Raw genomic sequence first — 24,010 nt, 5'->3', positions numbered from 1 at the left:
TCTCCATTCCCATAAACACCCCCACATTAAAAAATCAATTTCAACCATTTATTAATTAAAATCCAACATCTAAGATATTATGCCCATATGGCCCATCCTTTAATACCAACCAATAGATGGATTACATCTATAATGATATAGGGGAGCATCCTCTGTGGGGGAGCGCAGAGGCCACGTGCACAGGACAGCTAATGAAAACGCGTTGTAGCATCTCAGGGTGAGATTTTCGCCTTTCATGTGGAGCTGGGTGGTCATTTTATCCCCCACTGTGTTTGGACATGGCCTGCACCCCTCACAGAGAACATTTTATCAATAAAAGAAGTGGGGTCCATGGTTTTTATAATGATAGACTGCAGGTGGCTAAAAACCCACATACTCAACATACTCTCTCTCTTAAAAAAAATAAAAATAAAAAGCATACTCTCTCTCTTGGGCCAGAGACATTTTCACTAGAAATCTATTTCCGAAGAAGAAGTCAGTGGATCTAATGATCTATACAAGGATAAAAGAACAAAAAAAAAAATTAAGACAAAAGCTCAAGAAAACAAGGAACAGAGAGAGAGAGAGAGAGAGAGAGATATTTGAAAAGGGCAGTGCAGGTCAGAATTTCACCACCTACGTCCTCTCTCTCGCTGTAAACTCCCGTCCAGACGACGCGGAGGGCACCATATTCCGACTCAGTTCCGAGAAACGACACCGAATTTTTTCAAAGCCGTTGATTCAATCCTTGTTTTTCTTTAGATCTCACATTTCTTACTTCTCTTTAATTGTTTTTATCAGCTGAGATCGATTGGCGTGTCACGAATCTCTGAACCCTTAAATTAACTTCGAACCTCAAAAACCCTTTGCTTTGGATCATATCTTTCTAGTTCAATTACGCCCAGATCTGGGAAACTAAATTGACGAAATATGGATGAGTTTCCTGGTCTGTTGGCGAGGGATTTTGGGTTCAGGCCTCAAGGCAAATCGGCTCCCATGGCGGCATCGAAGGGTGCCGGTGGCCTTAATAGTTCTGGAAACCTTAATGTCGGGATCGGACCAGGGGGAGACTCTAGATCCGCTTCATTGTCGTCTAACCGTTCGAAATCGGGCTGGAATTCCAATTCAGTTGGTGGGTCTTTCCTTGACGATCACGACGGGCTCTTTGGTTCCGCTGCGACTCGGAAAACCCAGGGTTATGGAGATGGTGGTTACGACGATGTATTTGGTGGCCCTCCTAAGTATGATAATCGAACGGAGACTCGTGGTGGTGGTGGTGGTGCTTCTTCAGCCTCTTCTTTCGACTATGATTCAATATTTCAAGGGTCGAAGGATTCGGGTGCAAAGGTTTCGTCTTTGCCTGTTTTTGATAAGCCTAAATATGATGACGACGGCGATATATTTCATGGGTTGCCTGGTATGAAGGGCTCTTCTGCTGCTGTAAATAATGATGATGTGTTCGCGTCGATCGCTTCGCCTCCGAAACAAACTGTTCCATTCGATGATTTGTTAGGGAGTTTTAGACGGAAGGAGCCGGATTCTAAGGGTTCTAGCGGAAGGAGATCGGAAGAAGTCGTGAAGGATGCATCTAATTTTGATGATTTAATACCTGGTTTTGGTGGGATCAGTCCTCCAAAGAATAGGTACATTTTTGGCATGCAATCAAGTGGTATATGTTGATGATTCAATTTGCTTTCGTTTCCGAACTTTAATGTATTTTTGAGTGAATTTTGTTTATTCTTTCACCAATTCGTTTACTAATCTGTAGCTCACTGGATTAAATTGCCACTTTTTTATATTGGTATTTGGAGTGAGTAAATTCACACTCCTATTAAGCACATGAAGCACGGAAATTTACGTTTTAGATGGGATTATAGCTACGATTTGGAAACTGAGATTTCCTTTATTCACGTGGGACTACATTCCACTTACAAATGGAAAATATCATTTATCCTAAACTGAGCTTTGTTGGTGAGTCTTTTGTTGGTTCTCTTTCTATATCCCATTCTGTGACGTATTTATAATCTCTTCTCAGTCACTTCTAAATCAGAAAGGAATGAGGTGAAATAAATCTTTGTTAGTATTTCATTTCAGTTATCACTTGTCACTGTACCTCTTTAGTCTTGGCTTTTGCTGACTTGGGTGTCTGAGACAAGTAACTAATGTGCTGATGCTGCATTAATGTCTAACATAATAATTGGAGAAGATATTTTCTGGATTTAAAATATCTAGGTACTCAACTTAACTAAGCATTTATCCAACCAAATGGGTTGGGTACATGGATCCTGTTTCGCCATTCCACCCTGTTTAAAGCCATATTTGTCATCAACCAAAAACTATTTATTTCCTTTCTCACCATCTATTCACAAGTAATTCGGTCTATCTATTGGTCTTTTAGCTCTTGTGAACTTCATCATATCACTCCTCCTTAGCAGTGCACTTAAAGGCCTCCACTGCAGATGGCCATACGACCCGAAACGTCTTCCATCTACAGTTCTACTTTTCTTCTATCAGAAGGTACTCCTAAATCATGTCAAATTTGAAATAGCGTCACCACTCTCTGGATTTAAAATATCTAAATACTGAATCCTCAACAGCATTGTGATTTTCAGCAGTTTGCAAATGTTCACATGGACAGACATTACAGCAGAACATCTTTCTGATCTGCATGTTTCTTCATTTATTTGGCTGATTCCATGCTTGTATTTTTTTCTTCCGTTTTTTTTTTTTTTTTGGGGGGGGGGGGGACGTGGAGACTTTGTTGAGGTAAAAGTGTTCAGCATTTTACTCTTTTCTCTAATATCCATGTCCTCATCTTAGTTACTTATCCTCAAATGGTCATAAATCTCTCCAAAACAAGGTGTCAAGGAAAGAACAGAACCAGATTACTGCAGAAACATGGTGGCATATGCTTCTGAAGTCCTCCACCCCCATATCCTAAATAGAACATTCTGGTTAGATGTTGAATTTTGCACTTTTTACAAAAAACTTTTTTTGTGTTGAAAAATCGGTAAGTTTGCATAACTTGTGGGAAATATGAAGTAGACATTATGGTATATTACATATTCAATGATACTAATGAACTGAATTTTCAGCAAGAATCATAGTGAACATGAACATTAAGAATCATAGTGAACACTAACCTCAGATACTTAGAGTCCTTTTCTGACTATGAGACATGTTATGTAGGATCATGTGGCAACCCAAGGGGGTGAATTGGGTTACGTGGAATAATATGCCTGTGACAAAACCAAGTACAATAAACCAGATGATGTAGATAAGTCACCTAAAGGGCTATTTTATTGAAAAAGCTTTGGGTTGGATTATGCAGGTGTTGGGCTTTTGATTCCATGGGTTCACTGGGTTCACTTTGTAATTGGCCAATTTAATGAGCCTAAAATATGGGTAAAAAGTAGGAATACGGGATTTATTTCATTAGTTTAGTTAGAGTCCTGTTTTGAGTCTATTTCCTTTATTATTTCACTTTCCTAGTCAATTTAGGTTACCTTGTTAGTTAAGGATAAGGTTAGGCCTTTCCTTTTTAGTGTCTTAAGTCTATTTTTGAGTCTTCTATATAAGTTTGTACGGGAGGCCAGCATGATACACAAATTTGATTAAGTCATTGGCTTGAGCCTTTGTGAATATTCTGAGATAGGATGGGTGAGATGCCCAGGCTGAGATAGCCAACACCAACCTGCCTCCATCCCCTTCCATCGGTTCTTGATTCCAAACCCTAATTTCAGTCAAAGGCTCTCACCCATTACCGAAGGAAGGGGGTGAGGAAAGGTTGGGGTTGGCCATCTCAGCCTGGGCATCTCACCCATCCTATCTCAGAATTTTCACAAAGGCTTAAGCCAATATTCATTAATCAAATTCGTGTACAATGCTGGCCTCCTTTACACACTTATATAGAAGACTCAAAAATAGACTTGAGACACTAAAAAGGAAAGGCCTAACCCTATCCTTAACTAACAAGGTAACCTAAATTGACTAGGAAAGTTGAATAATAAAGGAAATAGACTCAAAACGGGACTCTAACTAAACTAATGAAGTAAATCCCGTTTTCCTACTTTTTACCCATATTTTAGGCTCATTAAATTGGCCAATTACAAAGTAAAACCATGGGATCAAAAGCCCAACACCTACATAACAAAGCTTATTTTTAAAAAATTAAGCCCTTTAGGTGACGTATTTGCATCAATTCTCCCCTACCTTGAAAAAACTCATCCACAAATTTGATAGAGATGCTCCATCGAACCTACAAAAACCTGCAACATCATCAGACCAGGCTGCCTCTCCCATCAGTTGAATCCCACAACTACACTGGGTTGGTTTTGGGGCTACACATGGACTTGGGATCTACATCAGGCTAAGTCGGACGTCTACGTTCGACTGCGGATGCCCATGCTATCTTGTGGATGTTTGCACAAAGGTGTGGACGTCCTCAGACAGTGGAGCTTTAAAACACATCATTATTGATCTCGGATGTGTGTACTTAAGTGCGGTCATCTGCAATACAAAGTTTTTGTGTTCGGACTGAGCTAAGTCACAAATTTAACCTTACATAAGTTAGGGGGCATTGTTCCTTTATATCTTCGGTGACTTAATTAGGCCTTTTTAGAATCACTTCTACAACATTTAGGAAATATTACATTTACAACTTTGAAACTAATTCCTAATTCTTGATCTTCATTATGGTTCCTTGAAACTTGATCTTTAATTTGAATGCTTCAACCCTTCATGACTTTGGCCTTACTGAAGTGAAGCTTGAGTCTTCCAGTCTGGCTTCTCAACTTCATGCCACTTGTCATTCAATCTTGTCTTGGATTTTCCATTGAGATACTTGCTTGCTGTCTCCATCCACTTGCTTAGACTAGCTTTCCATACAACGTCTTGAACTCTTGATGCTCGAGAGGGTACCGATTTAACCATTCATATTAATGCTTTTTCATCAACATACACAAGTTAATAATCACCAAAAGCAACTCATAATATCTCATCAGTTTATGTATAAAAGTGAATATTATTGATGAAGGGGAAGCATCATAAAGAATTCCAGGAGCTTTGGGATTTGGAATCCCAGTGACACTTGCAGTCTGTTAAAAGAATCCTATTATATGATCCCTGCCAAACAAGGACCCATAGACCACGTTAAATTGGATATGGGTTCGGAAATCCTAGTTCTACTAGGAAACTGAAATTAGGTTAATAAAATTTCTAGGGGCTGGCTCGGGTCCCGGTGCAAAAAGGAAACTGAAATAAGATTTGTGATCCTGCATAGTATTGATACTATAGGTTCTTTAAAGTATCCCATACAAAGAAAACCCATTAGACCATAAGCCCACTATATGTAAAACCCATTCGCATCACCATTGGATATTTGGATGTGATTTGATCTTTTATTTTGGGCATGTTTTGATATTATTTGGTTATGGGTTTTTCTTTTAAGCATTTTTATTTGTAATGGGCTCAATTATAAGGCCTCAATCTTAGGTCCAAGGGGGTGCACAAATTTAGTCTTTTAATTTTGTATTAGTAGCGGGGTCCATTGGTTCGAAGGATTCCTAGATGGGGATCTTATCTATAGCTGGAGATTTTTGGTCTCCTTAAAAGTAAGTCGATTGGGGCTTGACCGGCATCTATGGAGAACATCTAGAGGAGATCGACCATAATATTTGGAGAATATTCTGTTGAGATATTCCAAGATCTAAAAGAGATTTGCGTGGGAAATATTATGTTGAGATCTTCCAGCTACTTGTTGGGATCGTGGGTTTTATTTTGTGGCTTCTTTATTGCTTATTTAGTTACCTTAGTATATAAGGTTCCAGATACTATTTCTTGTAAGCTTCTACTTTCTATTTTGAGAACTCTTCCTTGGTTATGAAGAGTTTCTAGTTATGTAATGTTGCTTCAAAAGCAATTGTGTGCAAGTTTGGCATGTTTGATATCTATGCACCAACTTGAGGGGGACTGATGTATATGGGTATAACGGTAGAATTGTCCTAGGGGCAGTGCTGTACTTGTACCTATTCTATTCTGTTATAAATAAAACCCAGGCCTTTGTCAATTGACAAGCCATCATTCCCCAAATCACAACACGCCCCTTTATTAGCTCAAAGTTGAGTAAAGATAGTGAAGAAAGATATGCTGAAATATGTATAAATTTGATTTGCAAGTATACCTGTTTTTTTGCGCCTGTCTATTTTTTATTTATTGACTTGTGAAAGGAAGGTTGGACTGGACGTTATGAGATTTTGTTTTTAATGCTGTTGAAATTTTGATCACTTTTTATGCTTGCAATTTGCTTCCTTCCTAGCCCAGTTATTTGGTGTTTGATCATTCGCACATGGATTTGCTATGATTGACCAAAAAAATTGTCTGCTCTAGTATATATGCGTCTGTAGTACTTCTGATGCTGTTCTATTTTTCATTGTTTAATTAGGTAAATTGATATGAATTTTTTCTAATCCATTTCTGAAGATTATAGTTAGTTTATTCTTCAGAATCTCTTTGTGTATATCTCTCCATTTAAATGATAGTCAGGCTGATATATCAGATATTAATTGATATTTGGTCTTGGAAACATCATATCCTTTCCACAGAGCAACTTCAGAGACAAATCAGCCTCAGCAGTCTACTGTTCCTTCATCTAAATCAACTGCCAGCATGATGGATGATCCCTTTGTAGTCTTGGGATCAACTTCTTCACCAGTCTACCCATCCTCAAGCATGTTTACTGATCCTTTGGAGCAAATGAGTAAGCCCAGTAATTCTGGAAGTGCAAAATTTGAAGGTTCAGCACGTAGTGGGATGGCATTAGATGATATAGATCCTCTTGATAGCCTGGGGAAATCTGTGCCCATGTTTTCACCTGAGATGAATAACAGAGGGAGGGAAAAAAGCCCTTTAAGGACAGGTAACACAGATGCTTCTGCTGGCAAAGAGTCAAATGGGAAATCTTCTGTAAGGATGTCTGAGGACACCTCACAGAAGAAGGTACCTGTTGACAATTATCGGGAATCTCATCAAACCCTCTTTGACATTCCCAGTGTTTCATCAAATTCTAATAAACCTGCTGGTCATGCTGGTTCTCACACTTCTTTTGTAAATGCCGATTCTAATGAGACAACCTCTCGGGTAGACAGGTCTCCGAAATCTGAAAAAATTTGGGAAGGAGCTGATGATGTATGGTTGACTGTCTCTGAGATCCCTCTTTTCACACAACCTACAAGTGCTCCACCACCTTCAAGACCTCCTCCTCCTAAACCAGCACAAGTTTTTAAAGGAGATAAAGGTTCTGTTGCACCTGTAAATATGAAGAAGGTTAATGACTTCCCCACCTTTCCACATTCCACTCAAAACTTCCAGAGTCCTAGGACAGTCCCTGATTCAGAGAAGAGCTCTGGTGTCTCTTCGATTGATGAACTTGAAGACTTTGCCATGGGTAGGTTCCAAAATAATGCTGATGAACAAGCAGACAGTCTATCTAGTGAAGATGACATAGAGACAAACTCAGCTGCTGCTGCTATGAAGGAGGCCATGGATAGAGCTGAGGCAAAGTTCAAGCATGCTAGGGAAGTAAGGGAGAGAGAAATTGCGAGGGCTGCAAGAAGTAAGGAATCGGTCCAGCATGATGCTCAAGAAAGGGAACTTAGGGAGAAGCAAGAGAGATTAGATCGTGAAAAAGAGAGAGAGGAGAAAGAAAGAGAACAAAGGAGAATTGAGAGGGAGAGAGAGAGAGCTCGGGAGATTGAAATGGGGAAGGCCAGACAAGCCGTGGAGAGGGCTACCAGAGAAGCACGCGAGAGAGCAGGTGCTGAAGCTCGCCTAAAAGCTGAAAGGGCTCAAGCTGAAGCACGTGACCGTGCTACTGTTCAGAGGGCACAAGCTGAAGCTCGTGAAAGGGCAGCAATTGATGCAAGGGAACGAGCCGAAAGAGCAGTTGCAGAAGCCAGGGAGAGGGCAGCTGCAGAAGCACGGGAGAAGGAAGCACGAGAGCGAGCTGCTGTTGCAAGGGCTGAAGCCGAAGTACGGCTTAGAGCGGAAAGAGCAGCTGTTGAAAGGGCTGCTGCAGAGGCTCGAGAAAATGCAGCAGCTGCGGCTGCTGCAAGAGAAAATCAGCAAAAGAATGATAATGATGATCTCGAGTCTTTCTTTGGTAATATGGGTGCTCGACCAAAAAGTGTACCAAGGCCAAGGCCTAACACATCGGTGAGTACCTAGGAAGGTGACACTGATGTTGCACTTTGATTTGTTGTTACAAACATAGCTGATCATATCATTTACTTCCTGGTCATTTGTTTCAGGATCCATTTGAAACCCAATTTCACAACAAGGGAGGGTCTGAAGGGCGTAGGACGTCTTCTGGAACTTCGACCAGCATAAAGAAGGCATCCTCCACGACAAATATTGTTGATGACCTTAATTTAATTTTTGGAGGTAATCTCACTGTTTACATGCAAATTTTTTATTGTTATGTGCGAGATTCTGACCTATGATAATTCGTTCATCATTCTCTATTCTATAGGGGCACCCTCCCCATCTGGGGACTTTCACGAAATGGATGGGGAGAGTGAGGAAAGACGGAAAGCCAGATGGGAGCGTCACCAGAGGACTCAGGAGCGCGCGGTATGTTCTTTTTGTTTTTTTTTTCTTTCTTTCTTTTAATGATGAAATATGTATTATGTCTTATTCACTTGCATAGGACAAATATATGATTGAAGTTCTTGATCAATTTGAATTTAACTTTACAATGGCGGCCTCTCAAGTCTTTGTTACTGAGTCTTCTTTTATAGGCAAAAGCACTGGCTGAGAAGAATCAGCGCGACCTTCAAACTCAGCAGGACCAAGCAGAAAGACATGTAAGTCTTTTATATCAGGCCAAGTTATATGGAAATGGTACACTTGTGAACATTAAAACATGAAATGGTTCTCTTTTTTCCTTTGGATTATGTGATTTTTGATTCAGTTGTTGATTTTTATGGCTATGTCAACATTTTCTTCAAGTTAATTGAATTTCCATATTTGTAAATCTTGCTCTACATTAATTTCAGAGGATTGCTGAAACACTGGACATTGAGATTAAGCGTTGGGCTGCGGGGAAGGAAGGCAATCTGCGTGCTCTGCTATCAACATTACAATATGTGCGTACGTGTACTTTGTATTCCTGTTCTATTTTATGTTTCCTGCTTCCTGTTTTGTACCAGTGTTGGTTCTAAATTTATCCAATTGCGTATTTGGACATTGTTGTTTTATGCTTCTTAAGGAAACCAATTTCCTTGATGGTCTAACATCTAGAAAGCATTTTTGTTCTATTGGAGCAAATTCTGAGTAGTATTTATTACTGGCAATAGCCACCAGTAAAGGCTTTGCTCTAGTTACTTGTAATTTATCTTTTCAGATTTATAATTTGAAGGTATCGTCTCAATTTTTTTGTCATGAGAGATTAGAGTATCCTTTGAACAGGATAATGATGATCAAATGTGCGCTGGCGAGCTATAATGGTTCTGTATAAATTGGGACTAAGAATATTTGATCCTTCCTCATTTGGAGATCCACACCGCCAATTGATGGTGTTTGGTAGAAACACACGTCACAGAACCTTGTGGGGGGCTTGAGCGGCTTCCACATTTGCTTTGTTGAATTCTAGAGGTTTCGTTTGGTGAAGGTGTTACTACCACCAAATTAACTCTTATGAGAAGTCAGTGAAAGAGAGAGTTAGGACTTGGGATAGCACTGAAAAGTGGAAATTAGCTTACCCATTTTTACCTGAACCATGTACCTTATGTTTATATCTGAAACAAAATGACAACTTAAGTAGAAGAATCATGCCACTATTGTTGCTCTTATTCTAGTGGGGACAAAAGAATAAAAAAGGGCATACTCAGTGCACGAGGCTCCCGCCACTGCGAGGTCTGGGGTGGGTCATAATGTACGCAGCCTTACCCCTGCTTCGCAGTGAGGCTGTTTCCAGACTCTTGAACGTGTGACCACTTGGTCACAATGGAGCAACCTATCCGTTGCAACAAGGTCCACCTAGTAATTAGTCAGTTGTTAAAAATGCCTTTTTTCTTGTTTCAGGATGTGAAAACCTCTGCTTTTGCACATATAGTGTCATATTTTTGAGAGAGAGAGTTTTTGCATCTAGGGTCATTATTACTCTCCCCCCCCTACTGTACGAAGTCGATGATGCCCTCCCCACTGTTCCCGATACCCATCCTAAGGCGCCCAAACTCATGGCCAAGGGATTCTTTGGTCACCATTGGTGGAGGGAAACTGCCTCCTTTTGCATATATATAGAGCCTGCAATGTCTTCAGGCCTTGCTGAAATATATGTATTTATTTTGATAAATCAAATTTAATTACAAATGAAGAGGCTGTTGTCCTTCACATCACCCACATGAGGCTATACAAAAAGGTACAAGAATAAACACTACAAAAAGGAAGGTTTCTAGTTTTGGTGGACAATTGGAGATGGAACCTCTCTAATGTGGGACTAAGGTCACTAAAAACAAGCTAACAACCTATCCCATTACTAGGACATAGACAGTAAGTTAGAGACCTGTTAACAGTAACAGAAAGACTATAAAGAGGCCTAACAGCAGGCTGACAATAGGGGCGTGTTGACATTTGGTTAACCCAAATTTATCAGATGCAAGGTTCTGTTATCAAAGGCTAGACAACAGGGAATAACAGCAAAGTGAGACCCCGTTGTCGGCAGTTTCGCAGAATTTACCATATTCTCATGCTCAATAAATGCAATAACCCCAAAATATTAACTTTAAGGTAACAGCATTAACCAACCCTAACCAACTCTGATGGTGCTGTAACTCCAAACTAAGGGAAGGTTAGAAGAGAGCTTCAACACTTCAAATTTATGGCCACATCCAATAGCTAGATCAATAGTTATGACAGTGCTTCAAAATTAGAAACTATAGAACCAGATTTAGAAGGTTGTTACCTCAGAGGTTTATAGCCATTTGGATGGGTATGAACTTACTGTCGAAGGAGGCCAATGAATGGAGGATTGACATACTAGAAGATGCATAGTGATCAAGGCGTTGCCTAGGCATCCAGGCTCCTTGGTCGCCTAGACAGGTGCCTTGCTGTCTTGATTTTGGACCCTCTAAAACTCAATGGTCGCCTTGCCGCCTTGATAACTATGACAAGATCGGTGGGAGTTAATGCTTGGAGGAAAACACCATTGAAGGTTGCTGCCAGAAAACCCAGAATAGTAGAGTGTTCCTGCTTCCTAATCTTCAGTGCATTACAAAGATTGATGGAATATGCAACAAGCCAACTACCAACTACACATTTAACACCCTCACAGTAGGTCTCGGTACCTTGCAGTGATCCTCAGTTGCAGTGAAATAAATTAGAAACTGAGGAAAAGATGGTAGAGAAGAAAGAGGGGGGAGGGATATGACCAAGGCCTCTCATCTATGGCCTTGGTCAGTCTCTCACTAATCTTAGGTATCTCACCTCACTCCACTGCATCACACAGCAACATGGCATGAAAACCAAAGCTTCATGAAACACATCTCAAATTGTGGGGAGGGCTCCTAGGTCCCTAACAACTTAGAATGGGCTGTAGCCTGTAGGCATAACATAAACAAGGAAACAAATAAAAAAGGATGTCCCATCTGGTTTAGTTCATCATCCTTTTCAATTTTTATCTTCTTAAGCTCTCTCCATATGCTCTAAGTGATGGCAGCTGGAAATAGGACCATAATATCTTCGCCCAACATCTGAGTTTCAATTCATTTCAGTTCTGTGTTAGGTCTTCTACATCCCTGGACGTAACCCTGCCTATGTTATCATCAAAAAGAGTAATCTGTATTTCGAATGATCGGATCATAACCACAACAGGAAGGCATTAGGAAGGCAGTAACCCCATGAAATCAAATGATCTATGGTTGGATTGCTATCAAGGGCCTCTGCCGAAAGACTTTGTTTTGTTGGCAATCCCTTCATCTATACTACCTGAAATGGAGGGGAACTTCTGTTAGGTCCAGTTGAATTGTATTGAGAAATTAGAGTAACAGCCTCTATTTCCCAGTCACGAAATCAATCTGCCCTCCTTTTCTTCCATTCTAACAATGGTGCTGCAGCATTTGTTCAACATCCCAGTCATTCAAGTTTCTTGTTAGAAAATGAATTTCACTGACTTTGACAGACTTGTCAACGTTTAGTTCCACTGTCTCTGTACTAATTTGCACTGGTTGATCAACCTTTTACTGATTTCTGGTTCTATTGTCCATAGATAGGTCATAGATGCAGTAAAACATTCCTTTATGGAAACGGAGTGTCTCTTGTAGCTTAAATTGAAGTGTTCAAGTATCTAGCTAGCAAGGTTCTTAATTTCAACCAAACTTCAGTGAATATGAAGTAAAATACTAGAGAAGAAAGAAGCGAGTTTCTAGCATAATAATTTTTCAGGAGAAATCCTTGGGAGACAGTCTGGATGAGTTTTGAGGCTTCCATGTGAAGTACTGTATGGAACTATCAAGTTTCTGACAAAAAAATGTTTAAGAGAATTCCTTGAGATTTTTTGATGGGTGAGCTACTGCAGTTTTCTTTTTAAAGTAAATTCTGTGGACAGTCTTGAAAGAAAGCTAACCCGAGGTGATATAGTGGTTCGGGGAAAAATTCCATGCCCAGTCTCATATGCAGCAATCTTGATGAGTTCTAGGTTCCATGTAGTGGGTTTCCACATTAATTAATAGTGATCTATTAGTTGTATGAGTCAAGGAACAAGGTGGGACCTGCAGAAGAAACCAGAGTGGATGATTAATGTTAACTTAGAAACTAGCACAGCCAGAGTTGGGGCTATGTTGACCCAAAAAATGCTGTCTCACAGATCTTTTCTAGTTTTCTGGTCCTGCTTAATTGAGGGCCCTGTCAAAGTAAAAACTTAGGTTATTTAAGAAGGTTTCTGTTCTTGATTGAGGGGGCCCACAGAATAGAGTCTAACTCATCTGATGTTACCCAGGTTTCAAGGAAGTTGGATGGTCCATTTACTAATTGCATATCTTTTTCTAGTTTACTATCCATTATTTCCCGGATGAACAGTTACCTAGTTGTCCTCGATCCTCTGTTTTTTGTAATAGACCATTTTTCTGAGTTGACCAATGTCCAAGGTAAAATAAGTAAGTAATTCAATGAAGTCTTACACCTTGTAGAAGGTGATTATCTGCTTCCTCAGGAAAGCATACTTCTTTAGTTGGTGCTAGAGGTGTAGAATGACATGGGAATATGGGATCCTATTCTTGACATGTCTGAAATGTTTTTTTGGTCTTGTTGGTTAATAATCATGTATAGCTTATTGTTCCACATGCCAAGTTATTTCTAATATTCATTTAATCATGAGCAGGTGCTTTGGCCTGAATGCGGTTGGCAGCCTGTTTCTTTGACTGATTTGATAACTGCTGCCTCAGTTAAAAAGGTTTACAGAAAAGCTACTTTGTGTATCCATCCTGATAAGGTGCAACAGAAAGGTGCTAATCTTCAACAGAAATGCATTGCAGAGAAAGTATTCGACCTTCTTAAGGTACTTCATTATTTGAAAGCAATGTAGTTTATATAATCAAATCAGCACTTCTCTAGTCAATAAAAATTTTGATTTATTATTGTTGATTTGTTAAATTGACCAGTCATAATTTGGTGTAACCTAGTTGGAAGGAAAGTATATCCTGTGATTGATAGTGACCATGTCACAAATTGGTTGCATCTGTTAGCCATACAGACTTGGACTTTAAAGGGCATTTTCTTCTATATGTGATGTTGAAGCAGGTTTATCACCAAATTGGGCTTCTTTCCCTAGAAATAAAGTCTAGGGTTGGGTTACAGACATGTTGGGCCTTTGGTCCCATGAGTTTTCTATTTAATAGACCACTTTTATGGGCCTAAAGTTGGGGTACGTAAGTTACTAAGTTGCATACGGGATTAGCCTATACTTAGTTTATTTTCATGTTTTAGTGTTTTAAATTGAACTGGTTGAATCCCCAATTTAAATGATTTTAGAATATTCTATAGGGTAGAATCTTCTTAACCTAAGTTTTATTTTAGGGTCCATACTTCTACACGAATTTTGATATTAATGAAAAGCTTTTGCTGCTCTTCTTCTCCATTGAAGATTTTTGTCTTGTGTTTGATCAAGGCTGGTGAGATCGGTGTTTGATCCGATTGACACCTTGCGGTGGGAAGCCCGGGTGGTTCGTTGGTGGGATTGGTGTCTGATCCAATCAACACTCTGCGGTGTGAAGCCTGAGTGGTTCTCTTCAAGGTCTATTTTCTAGTTTCAGTCAAAGATTCAATTTTCATTCAAGTTCCTCCATCAACAAGCTGCTGCCAATAACTGTTTGCAACTACAAGTAAGTTTGGAATCATCCCCACCCCCAATCTTCTTCTTCTAATCCTCGACATCCCCAAGGCCTTCTTAATCGACCATGGAAAGCTCATAGTGACATGACTATTGAGGAAAGGATTGGCACTGCAGAAATATAGAAAAGAATGTTCTTTTCAAAGATGGGAAACTTGAGGATACCAATTCTTCTCCTAATCCTCTGAACCACCCCAAAACCCTAATTTTCCCACCCATCTCCCAAAATTCTTAACAAACCATTCAGCTAACAACACCTTTGCATAATTTAATCGAGTATTCTCTTGCCCAATTGGAATACTCAAACCAAGCTGTTTTTCCATTACCCCATTCAAACCACAACATCCCACCTATTTATGGGGATCATCCCATTACCCAAATTCTTCATAGACCAATCCAACCATCCAAAACGCACCATACCTGAATCGAATTTCATTCCCTACACTAGGAATAATCGATCCAAACCCTAGCCCCAAATTTCACTGAAAAACCTATTTTGACCTAGCCAATTTACTTGTTAATAATAGATCCTGGTTTATTGGCTCCTAGTTGATCTTTTACCAATCTAGGACTAAATTAAGTGGTATTAGAGCCATGGATGAACATGGCCAGCCTATTCCATCTGTCTCTACCCACCCTATGACAAAGGTTCTTGAGATGCTACAACGGTTACAAGCTGATCAGAAGTTTATTCATGATCGGCTGCAAGTTATTGAGCAAAGACAAGTTACATCTGTTAAGGACAACAACCTGCCCATGGAAGAGGACATGTACTAGGTTCAATCCCAAGTCCATCGACCTCATCGTAGAGACAGGGAAGACATGGATAGGTACAGGGATGACAGATACAGGCATAGAGAAGACAGATACTGAGAAGACAAATACAGAGAAGATAGATATAGAGACGACAGAGAAAATAGGGAACCCCAGAGAATCGTATGAGCTTTGAAGACCATATTAGGTCTTACTTTAATGCTGATAATGGTGCTCCTCGTCGGAGATATCTTTATGTGCAAAAGGTCAAGCTGGAATTAAAGGAATTCAATGGCAACCCTGAGCCCCAGGTTTTTATGATTGCTTAGCTGCATTGGATGACTACTATGCCTGGTATGATTTACCGGAGGAGAGAAAAATAAACTAGCACATTCCACGCTAGTGGGACCTGCCCGTGAGTGGTGGAGAACCACTGAGGGTGACATGGAATATGATGGTAATGCACCTACCACATGGGCTGAGAAGAAACATGAGTTGAGGAAGAAGTATCTGCCCAAGCATTTTAGGGCACAATTGCAAGACCAGCTGAACACTCTATGCCAAGGGAACATGACAGTGGCTGAATACATGCAAAAATTTGATTCGCTCTCTTCTAGTACGGGCATTAGAGAGAATGAGATTCAGGTATTGTCACGTTTCCGTTTGGGATTGAGATATGAAATCAACAAGGTCATTGGTGTAGCAGATATGTCTAATGTTAGGGACTGTTTTGAGAAAGCTCTTAAGGCTGAGGAGCTTTTAGCATCACTAGGTAAACGGTTTAGTACTCCTGCTATCGACAACAACAAAAATTTTCCAGCACCCAAACCTTTTACTACTAGCTCTTCTACTGCTGAACCTTCACGTCTGGCAGCTCCTCCACAAGTTGACAACAAGGGTAAAGCCCTTATGGTTAGTACTGACAAAGTCCGATGCTTCCACTGCCAAGACATTGGACACCATGCCAAGGACTGCCCTTATCGTAAAAAGTCTATTGTTGTTGCTGAAAAGGAAGATCAAGCTAAAGATGATGAAGGATTGCATCCTTATCCCATGGATGTTGAATATTATGACAACATGCTTGATGAGGAAGATTCCTATGTGGTTCATGTAGTTACTAAAGAGCATAGTTCGAGAACTCGCGAGATCTCGGTGAGTTTCTCGATTTTTTGAGAAACTGAGACGAGATAGGATATGATACAAAATAAGACAAGATGTCGCCGAGATCTCGGATCTCGGGTTGACCCATGAAAATGACCCATCTAATATGTATTTACTTACCTAACTCCATAGAACTTGACGCATCTCGGTGAGATCTCGGATCTCGGGTTGACCCATGGAAATGGCCCATCTACTATGTATTTATTTACCTAACTCGACAGAACTCTTATATGCTTGCTGTGGAGCACTATATGCAACATTACAACAACACTATGTCATGGCCTCATGGGAAGACTGTGACACTAGCAGGGACTGAATACTTGATTCAAAGTCATTTTATGTGATGATAGTTGTAACACTGTTAAACAGTTTGATGTATCACTTTAACATTTCTAATTCTTATTTAAGTTGTTTAGCTATTAATTGAATGTTTTGCTTGCTTTCTATTACTAAGTTATGTGTAGAGTAAGGTATTTTAGTACGTCATCGCCGACCAACCTATGGTGCAAATTGAAACTCATATTTGGACTTTGTTTTTGCAAAATCTGATAGTGCCATTGTGTTTAAATGGCCTAAAATAGGCTGAAAACCAAGTTTCAGACCCAAACTAGGTCTAAAACCCACCAAGTTGAGGCTTTGAGTCGAAAAAAAAAGCACCAACTCGGCGAGATCTCAACTCGACTCAGTTTTTCCAAGGGCCGAGTTGGTACCGAGACCCGAGTTTTAGTACCTTGCTAAAGAGGTGGTTGAGATCACTCCACAGGAAATCGTTGGCCTTCAAGGTGCTGTTCTTGAAGAGGCACAACTTGCGCCTCAAGTCTTAGATGAAAAGGTTACAACTGTTGAAGACTCTATGAACACGTCATACATAATTAATATTGATTCAGAGGTCGAGCACATAGAGTTGTTATGCCACTATGGTTCTTTGGAGAGAAAGCTCCATGCCTTGGAGACTACATCCCTAAAGTCAACAAGCAACTAGAATTCTGCTTGGGAATGGTCAAAGCTGCTACTCACATGTTGTTTCCCCCTCCTCACTACAAAATTCGTCCTTGAATTTTTTCAAGATGGGGAGAGCTGATGCAGGTTAATCACCAAATTAGGCTTCTTTCCCTAGAAATACGTCTAGGGTTGGGTTATTGACATGTTGGGCCTTTGGTCCCATGGGTTTTCTATGTAATAGGCCGCTTTTATTGGCCTAAGTTGGGGTACATAAGTTGCATACGGGATTAGCCCTATACTTTGTTTATTTTCATGTTGTAGTGTTTTAAATTGAACCGGTTGGATCACTGGTCCAATTTAAATGATTTTAGAATATTCTTTAAGGTAGAATCTTCTTAACTTAAGTTTTATTTTAGGGTCCTCACCATAGTTGGGAAACCGGGTTTTTACTGGCCGAATCGCCCGAGTCGAGTCAAAATTTTGGAAAACCTGGTCAAGATTCGTGTAGACTAGGTCAGGGTAAAAATCGACGATAATAAGACTCAATAATTTTACCCGAGTCATCACAGACTTGGCGAGTTTAGTCATTTTAAAAAAAAACCATGAAGCTGAGTCACTTAGATACTGAGTTGAGTAAAATAATAAATCCGTATTCTAAAACAGTAAGAAACCCTCAACTCCTTGTCTCCCTTCCCTTGTTCAAAGGTATAAACTCAAATGCATTGATATGTGATTCCTTTAATTTTTTTTCTTTTAGTTTTCCCATATGTTTTTCCTGTATTTTCTGGTTTTTTATAATTTATACATATTATTGCATTAAAAATAAGAAGAAAACGTGACTCGCCTTGACCGGGTTTGACAAGGCCGAGTCATCAGGTTTTTATGAAAGACAAGTCGAGTCAGAAAACCTGGTTTTCCAACTATGGTCCACACCTCTACGGCCTCGTTTGTTTAGAGGGGAAGGTGGGGTGGGATTGTTGGGAAGATGGGACCCACATGTTGGTGGGGTTTTGTTGGGGTGGAAATGTTGAGGTAAAGTTACTTTTCCCATGAATAGTAACCAAAGTCCCACCAATTTGGAGGGACTTTGGATAGCAAAGGGGTGGGACTTTGAAGTGCCACATCAGCAGACAAAGCAATTAATGATGCTCCCTGAGCTTTTGTAAGTTCACCACCCCAAATTAACCAAACAAGGTTGGGATGGGATTTTGAAGTGCCACATCAGCATTTTCCCTCCTCAATTCTCCCACCCCACCTAAGTCCCTTCTAAACAAACGGGGCCTACACTAATTTTGATATTAATGAAAAGCTTTTGCTTCTCTTCTTCTCCATTGAAGATTTTGGTCTTGTGTTTGATCAAGGCTTATGGGATCGGTGTTTGATCCGATTGACACCTTGCGGTGGGAAGCCCGGGTGGTTTGTTGGTGGGATTGGTGTCTGATCCAATCGACACTTTGCGGTGTGAAGGCCGAGTGGTTCTCTTCAAGTTCTACTTTCTAGTTTTAGTCAAAGATTCAATTTTTATTCAAGTTCGTTCATCAACAAGCTGCAGCCAATAACTGTTTGCAACCAGAAGTAAGTTTGGAATCATCCCTAATCTTCTTCTTCTAATCCTCTACATCCCCAAGGCCGCCTTAATCAACCAGGGAAAGCTCATAGTGATATGACTATTGAGGAAAGGATTGGAACTGCAGAAATATAGAAGAGAATGCTCTTTTCAAAGATGAGAAACTTGAGGATACCCATTCTTCTCCTAATCCTCCAAACCAATCCCATAACCCTAATTTTCCCACCCATCTCTTGAAACCATCCCATCTCCCAAAATTCTTAACAGGCCATTCAACTAACAACACCTTCACATAATTTAATCGAGTATTCTCCTGCCCAATTGGAATACTCAAACCAAGCTGTTTTTCCATTACCTCATTCAAACCACAACATCCCACCTATTTATGGAGATCATCCCATTACCTAAATTCTTCACAGACCAATCCAACCATCAGACACACACCATACCTGAATCGAATTTCATTCCCTACACTAGGAATAATCGATCCAAACCCTAGCCCAAATTTCACCGAAAATCCTATTTTGACCTAGCCGATTTACCTGTTCATAATAGATCCTGGTTGTTGGCTCCTAGTTGGTCTTTTACCAATCTAGGACTACATTAGATGTCCTTGTCAAGCATTGGAAGAATGGCACGGTATAGTTCGAATGATTTACTATTTACATATGTTATCCTAGTGTTGGTTTGAATGATTTGGTATAAGACTGTAAGTTATTTGGTCAAGGAAGGTCCAAGTGGAATGGGATTTTCCCATGTAACCAGAAATTCAAATGCGAAATAAAGGAACGGAAGAGAGGACAAAATGAATCAGATTTACTTATTAGAGCTTGTTTACAATAACTCCGAGTATCATACCTTGTATGGAGAGAGAGATCACCAAGGCAACATTGCCTTGGCTTATTCAGGTCCAATTACTGATTGACTTGGCTGAAGGCATTACAGCAGAACTGAAGGCTATCATAGGATGACTTGAGGATTACTTGGGCCACAGATGGCTTAATTTGATTATCAAGTGTGAGACCGTGTTGGTTATGAATAGCTGTCCTCTAAGTCTTAAGAACCTTGGAGGTACATGCATCTTATAAGAGAAGCTTGAATTCTTAGTAGGACTGTCAATATGTCTTTTTTCTGGAGGATGCGATCTTCGGTTGTCTCAGCAGATGAATTAGCTAGGACCAGAGTCCATAGACAGACTTGGGTCCCTTTCCTACTATGTGTCTTTGCCGTCTTTTCTGGTCCTTGTGACCTTTGGTTGTTGTTGTAAACTATCTGCTGTGTCTACTTTTTTCAATATATGCAGCCTCTCTAGTGGCTACCCTTGCTTCTTCCTTTGTTGGCAAAGTCTTTTACTTGTCAGAAACATATAGGATAAAGGTTTCTACATGGATGTGATCTGGACAGGGATGACCAAACCTCAGCCTTAGATGATAAAGCAACATGTAAACTGGAAACCAGTTGTTGTGTAGAACTTCCTTTTTCTGATGGGATTCCTGCACTAATAATGGGGAAACATTCGGAATCTGACAGAAATATGGGAATGGGAATACCCTCTCTCTCCCATTTCTCCTGAACAGTGTGTTCATCCTTTCCACCATTAAACTTCCACCATCCCTACCAAAAAAAAGAAAAAAAAATTAGGGCCTGCGTGCAAAGCATTTTTTCAGTTTCTGGCAATACCTTATTACCTTTTCCTCTGTCCACCTGCTCATGTTCGAACACTATCCAACACCCCCCCCCTTTTGATATGGAAAACCCTGTCGGACGGCAGCAGGACGGACTGAAAATAATCTCCATCAGAGCTCTGTGGTCTGTTGAGAGGACCATGGGACATGAAGTACTGGAGCAGCCCTAAGATTTGTCTTTTCTTGCTTTGTTCTGGACTATATCTTTGAAGAATGCCTCTCCCATAGATCCACTGGTATTCTAGCGAAGAGGAAGGTGGCCATTGGAGGTAAAACCTTGGACAGAATGGATTTAACATTTACTATGGGAGAAGCCCAAACCAATGGGGGAGCTAAGAGGATGGGTTGAGACCCATTGCTTAGACAATGTTAATGTCAAGTGAAAATTACATCCCATTGCCAGTTGCCACATAAGGCCTTCAATAACTTCCACAATTTGCTCACTTAAAGTCGATAGTCCAAATTGTGTCCATGTTGGAATTACCTCCTGTGTGGGATATATATAAATACGTTCATACATAAATTGTGTCTGTAATTTGTAGGGATAAGATATGTGTCAGCTAGTTGTTATTTAATCTGACATTTCACTGTGTTGGACTTTAATGCTTGTAAAATTGGAAACAATAGACATAAAAATATTTAAATTATGATTTTTTGAGTGCATAATGATTAAATAAATATATGGCATATGTATCAATGTCCAAATGATTTATTCTTTTTGGTTAACTTTGGTTTGGGGTGATGAGCCTGGTTCTGGGTTTGCTTGCAGTGCTTTCCTTTTAGTGCACGTTCTTAGTTGGGCTTTGGCCCTTTTGTTTTGTCCTTGCCTTTTGGTAGGGCTTGTTTTGGTTTTGCTTGTATCCTTCCCCCCCCCCCCCCCTTTTTCTTCCTTTGGTAATTGAATTATTTATTCATCCAAAAAAAAACTTTGGTTTGGGAGGGCGAACCTGGGTGCAATGGTAAGGTTGCTCAGTTAGAGTCCGGAAACAGCCTCTCCGCGAAACGGGGTTAGGCTGCGTACATTATGACCCTCCCCAGACTCCGCAGTGGCGGGAGTCTCGGGCACTGGGTATGCCCTTGGTTAACTTTGGGTTGGGTATTGGGGGGGTGTTGTGGGAGAAAGGACAGAGAATGATGATCACATGGGTTGTATGATCAGAAGTCTGTTGATTAGGCTTAGCTATCAAAGCTTCTGTAAACGAAATTATGCAAACAAAGTTGTTGGCTGCAACCAGTGAATGCTGGGTGAGCACTGAAAGCGTAAAATGGGCTTGTTTCATTACACTATAAAGAGAGCCATTTCTTTTCCCTTTGAATTCTTGGAGACATCTTGGCAACAGAGCATCATCAACTTATGTGCAGCTAATACATGTGGCTGGTTTTCTCACGTTTCAGTTTAGAGGGGTTTGGTTATCCCTTCAATGACATTGCTTCAAAAAAAGAGCGTGAATGATTACTTGAAGACAACCAGTTCCAAGTTAGATGGAAGCATGTTTTTCTTTGTCTATTTTTTGGTGAACCAGGGGGGTGGGGGTGGGGTTCATCTTTAGCAATTATTTACGCTTGCAAGGGTTAAAATTTTGATTAGGATAAAAAGAGAGTATTTGTCATTCCTTTTATTTCCTAGAAATTGGATTAAATCCTAGGTTATAATAGATGGGTAGAGTCTCCTACCACCGTCGCCCAGTTGGTGATCTGTTAATGAAGGTTTGTTTTTTGGTAGTAATTTTTGTCCTTAAGCCTGCATATTGTTCAGTTTAGTGATATGCTTGATCTGGTAACAACAATCCTGTGGACTCACCACTTGAAAAGTATCATGGCTCACCATCGGTGGACACCCTGATCAATTTCCTTCTTGGCAGAGCCTGGCCTTGAGTAGAAAGAAAATAGAACTTGAAAGTTACTTAGTCATCTGTTGAGGTTCAGAAAGAGTGCCTGGGACATTCTCCAAGATGTTTCTTATCCTTAAATTAGGATGTGCCTTGATGTTGGCTACTAGTTTTGGAATGGTGTGCCAGTAATCACTTTAGACAGCAAATATTACACTAGAATACTGATTTAATTCTTGTAAGTAGTAGTTTATATTTTTTTTTGTAGTGTGATATTCTTATGCCTCATATTTATAGCTCTTTATTCGATGATGAAATGTACCTTTGCTACTGTGTCAGATTTCTTTTTATAGTTAATAGCTGGACTAAATATTATGATATCCTGTTGAATACCTACTATTATTGGTTTAATATTTTCGTCCTATTGAGAATGCCTAACATCTGAGTTGTTGGAACAGGAAGCATGGAACAAATTCAATTCAGAGGAGCTTTTCTAATTTCTCTGCTTATTCTTTTGTTCTGAGATGCTTCATCCGGAAATTGCTCGAGTTATTGGGGCAAAAATACATGAGTGATATTAGTGGAGGTGTTGCTTCTTGCGACAATCATGTATTTGTCTTGATATTTCTTTATACCATTTGTTAAACAGGTTTCCTTCCTGAACTGCCTAGGTGCCTGAAAGGTAGTCTTCTTGTTTGTTTTTGTTGCTGTAAATTGATGTTGTTCTCAGGGAAAATACGGGCTTGAATTCTAGGTGTATTGGCTGGTTATTGTAGAGTACTCATGTCCTTGGCAGATTGCATCGGCTATCCATTTGAGTGAGAGTTAGTCCCGGTGTTAATTCTTTTTTTGTGAGTACTTGATTGATTGAATGGAATACCAACAAATTTAGTGTTATATTTGTAATATCAAAATAGACTCAGGCAAATTATTTTTTCTTGAGTTGAGAAATTGAATGTGCAATTCAGATCCTTGGTCTATGGTTTTAGTTTATGTTCCATTGTTTCTGAATCATGGTATGTTCTAGAAAAAACATGTTGCTTTACCCTGGAGCTCCCTATGTTTAATTCAAACTGCTACCTGAACAAATTAGTTGCTTGAATTGGATTAAATCAGCTGGACTGTTTGCAGATCTAGAGTTGTCCGAATTAGATTCTTCTTCTAAATTGCTAGCGTGGGTTGAAGTAGTTCCTGAACTTCATTTGAAACAAATGTAACTTCTCAACATGCCCCATGACGCAGTTGCATAGCTAATCCTAGTGGTCCGCTTAAGAGTGCGGGTGTTCTCATGGTTTGGTTGTGGTCTGCCCATAGCTGCATCTTTCAAGGTTCCAGGCCTGGATGTTTTTGGTTTTATGAATAGATAAGATATATTATTGTTTTGGGCAAGATATCACTGTGTGGTCGTGTAGCGCCTGAACCAGTATAGGGGCCACTGAAAGAGTTTGTAGGGGCATCAACTTAGATGCAATTTTTTATTTCATGGGAGCTCTTCGAGGCTTTGACCCTAATCCACATGCCTCTACCCTGGTGCAGGGTCTTGATCGGTATCAGTATTATTGATCTCTGTAGAAACCGATCCGGATTGTTCATGTTTTCTTTGAAAACCTTGATTTTTTTTACATTTTAACTTGTCCGAACTGATCCACTGATTCAGGATCGGCCGGATATTGGTATCGGTGGAGACCGATACAGATAATTGGCCGATCCAAAA

The 24,010-nt window shown here is 40.0% G+C and overlaps 1 protein-coding gene across 1 annotated transcript; it reads left to right on the top strand.

Annotated features, from left to right (window-relative positions):
- Positions 1-745: 745 nt before the first annotated feature.
- LOC122668099 (auxilin-related protein 2-like) lies at positions 746-23,289 on the top strand. Its single transcript, XM_043864663.1, has 9 exons — positions 746-763; positions 817-1,622; positions 6,582-8,190; positions 8,286-8,418; positions 8,507-8,607; positions 8,775-8,840; positions 9,033-9,122; positions 13,352-13,528; positions 22,755-23,289. The coding sequence occupies exons 2-9, from the start codon at positions 910-912 to the stop codon at positions 22,791-22,793; spliced, it is 2,928 nt and encodes a 975-aa protein (XP_043720598.1). The 5' UTR covers positions 746-763; positions 817-909; the 3' UTR covers positions 22,794-23,289.
- The last annotated feature ends 721 nt before the right edge of the window (positions 23,290-24,010 follow it).

The sequence above is a fragment of the Telopea speciosissima genome, chromosome 7, assembly GCF_018873765.1.
Source record: "Telopea speciosissima isolate NSW1024214 ecotype Mountain lineage chromosome 7, Tspe_v1, whole genome shotgun sequence".
Taxonomy (NCBI): domain Eukaryota; kingdom Viridiplantae; phylum Streptophyta; class Magnoliopsida; order Proteales; family Proteaceae; genus Telopea; species Telopea speciosissima.
Note: the sequence above shows the minus strand (reverse complement) of the source record. Positions and strands in the feature narration are given on the sequence as shown.

Coding starts and splice junctions, on each gene's coding strand:
- LOC122668099 (XM_043864663.1), top strand. CDS start 910: ATGGATGAGTTTCCTGGTCTGTTGGCGAGGGATTTTGGGTTCAGGCCT. Junction 1,623..6,581: donor ATCAGTCCTCCAAAGAATAG/GTACATTTTTGG, acceptor TCCTTTCCACAG/AGCAACTTCAGAGACAAATC. Junction 8,841..9,032: donor AGGACCAAGCAGAAAGACAT/GTAAGTCTTTTA, acceptor CATTAATTTCAG/AGGATTGCTGAAACACTGGA.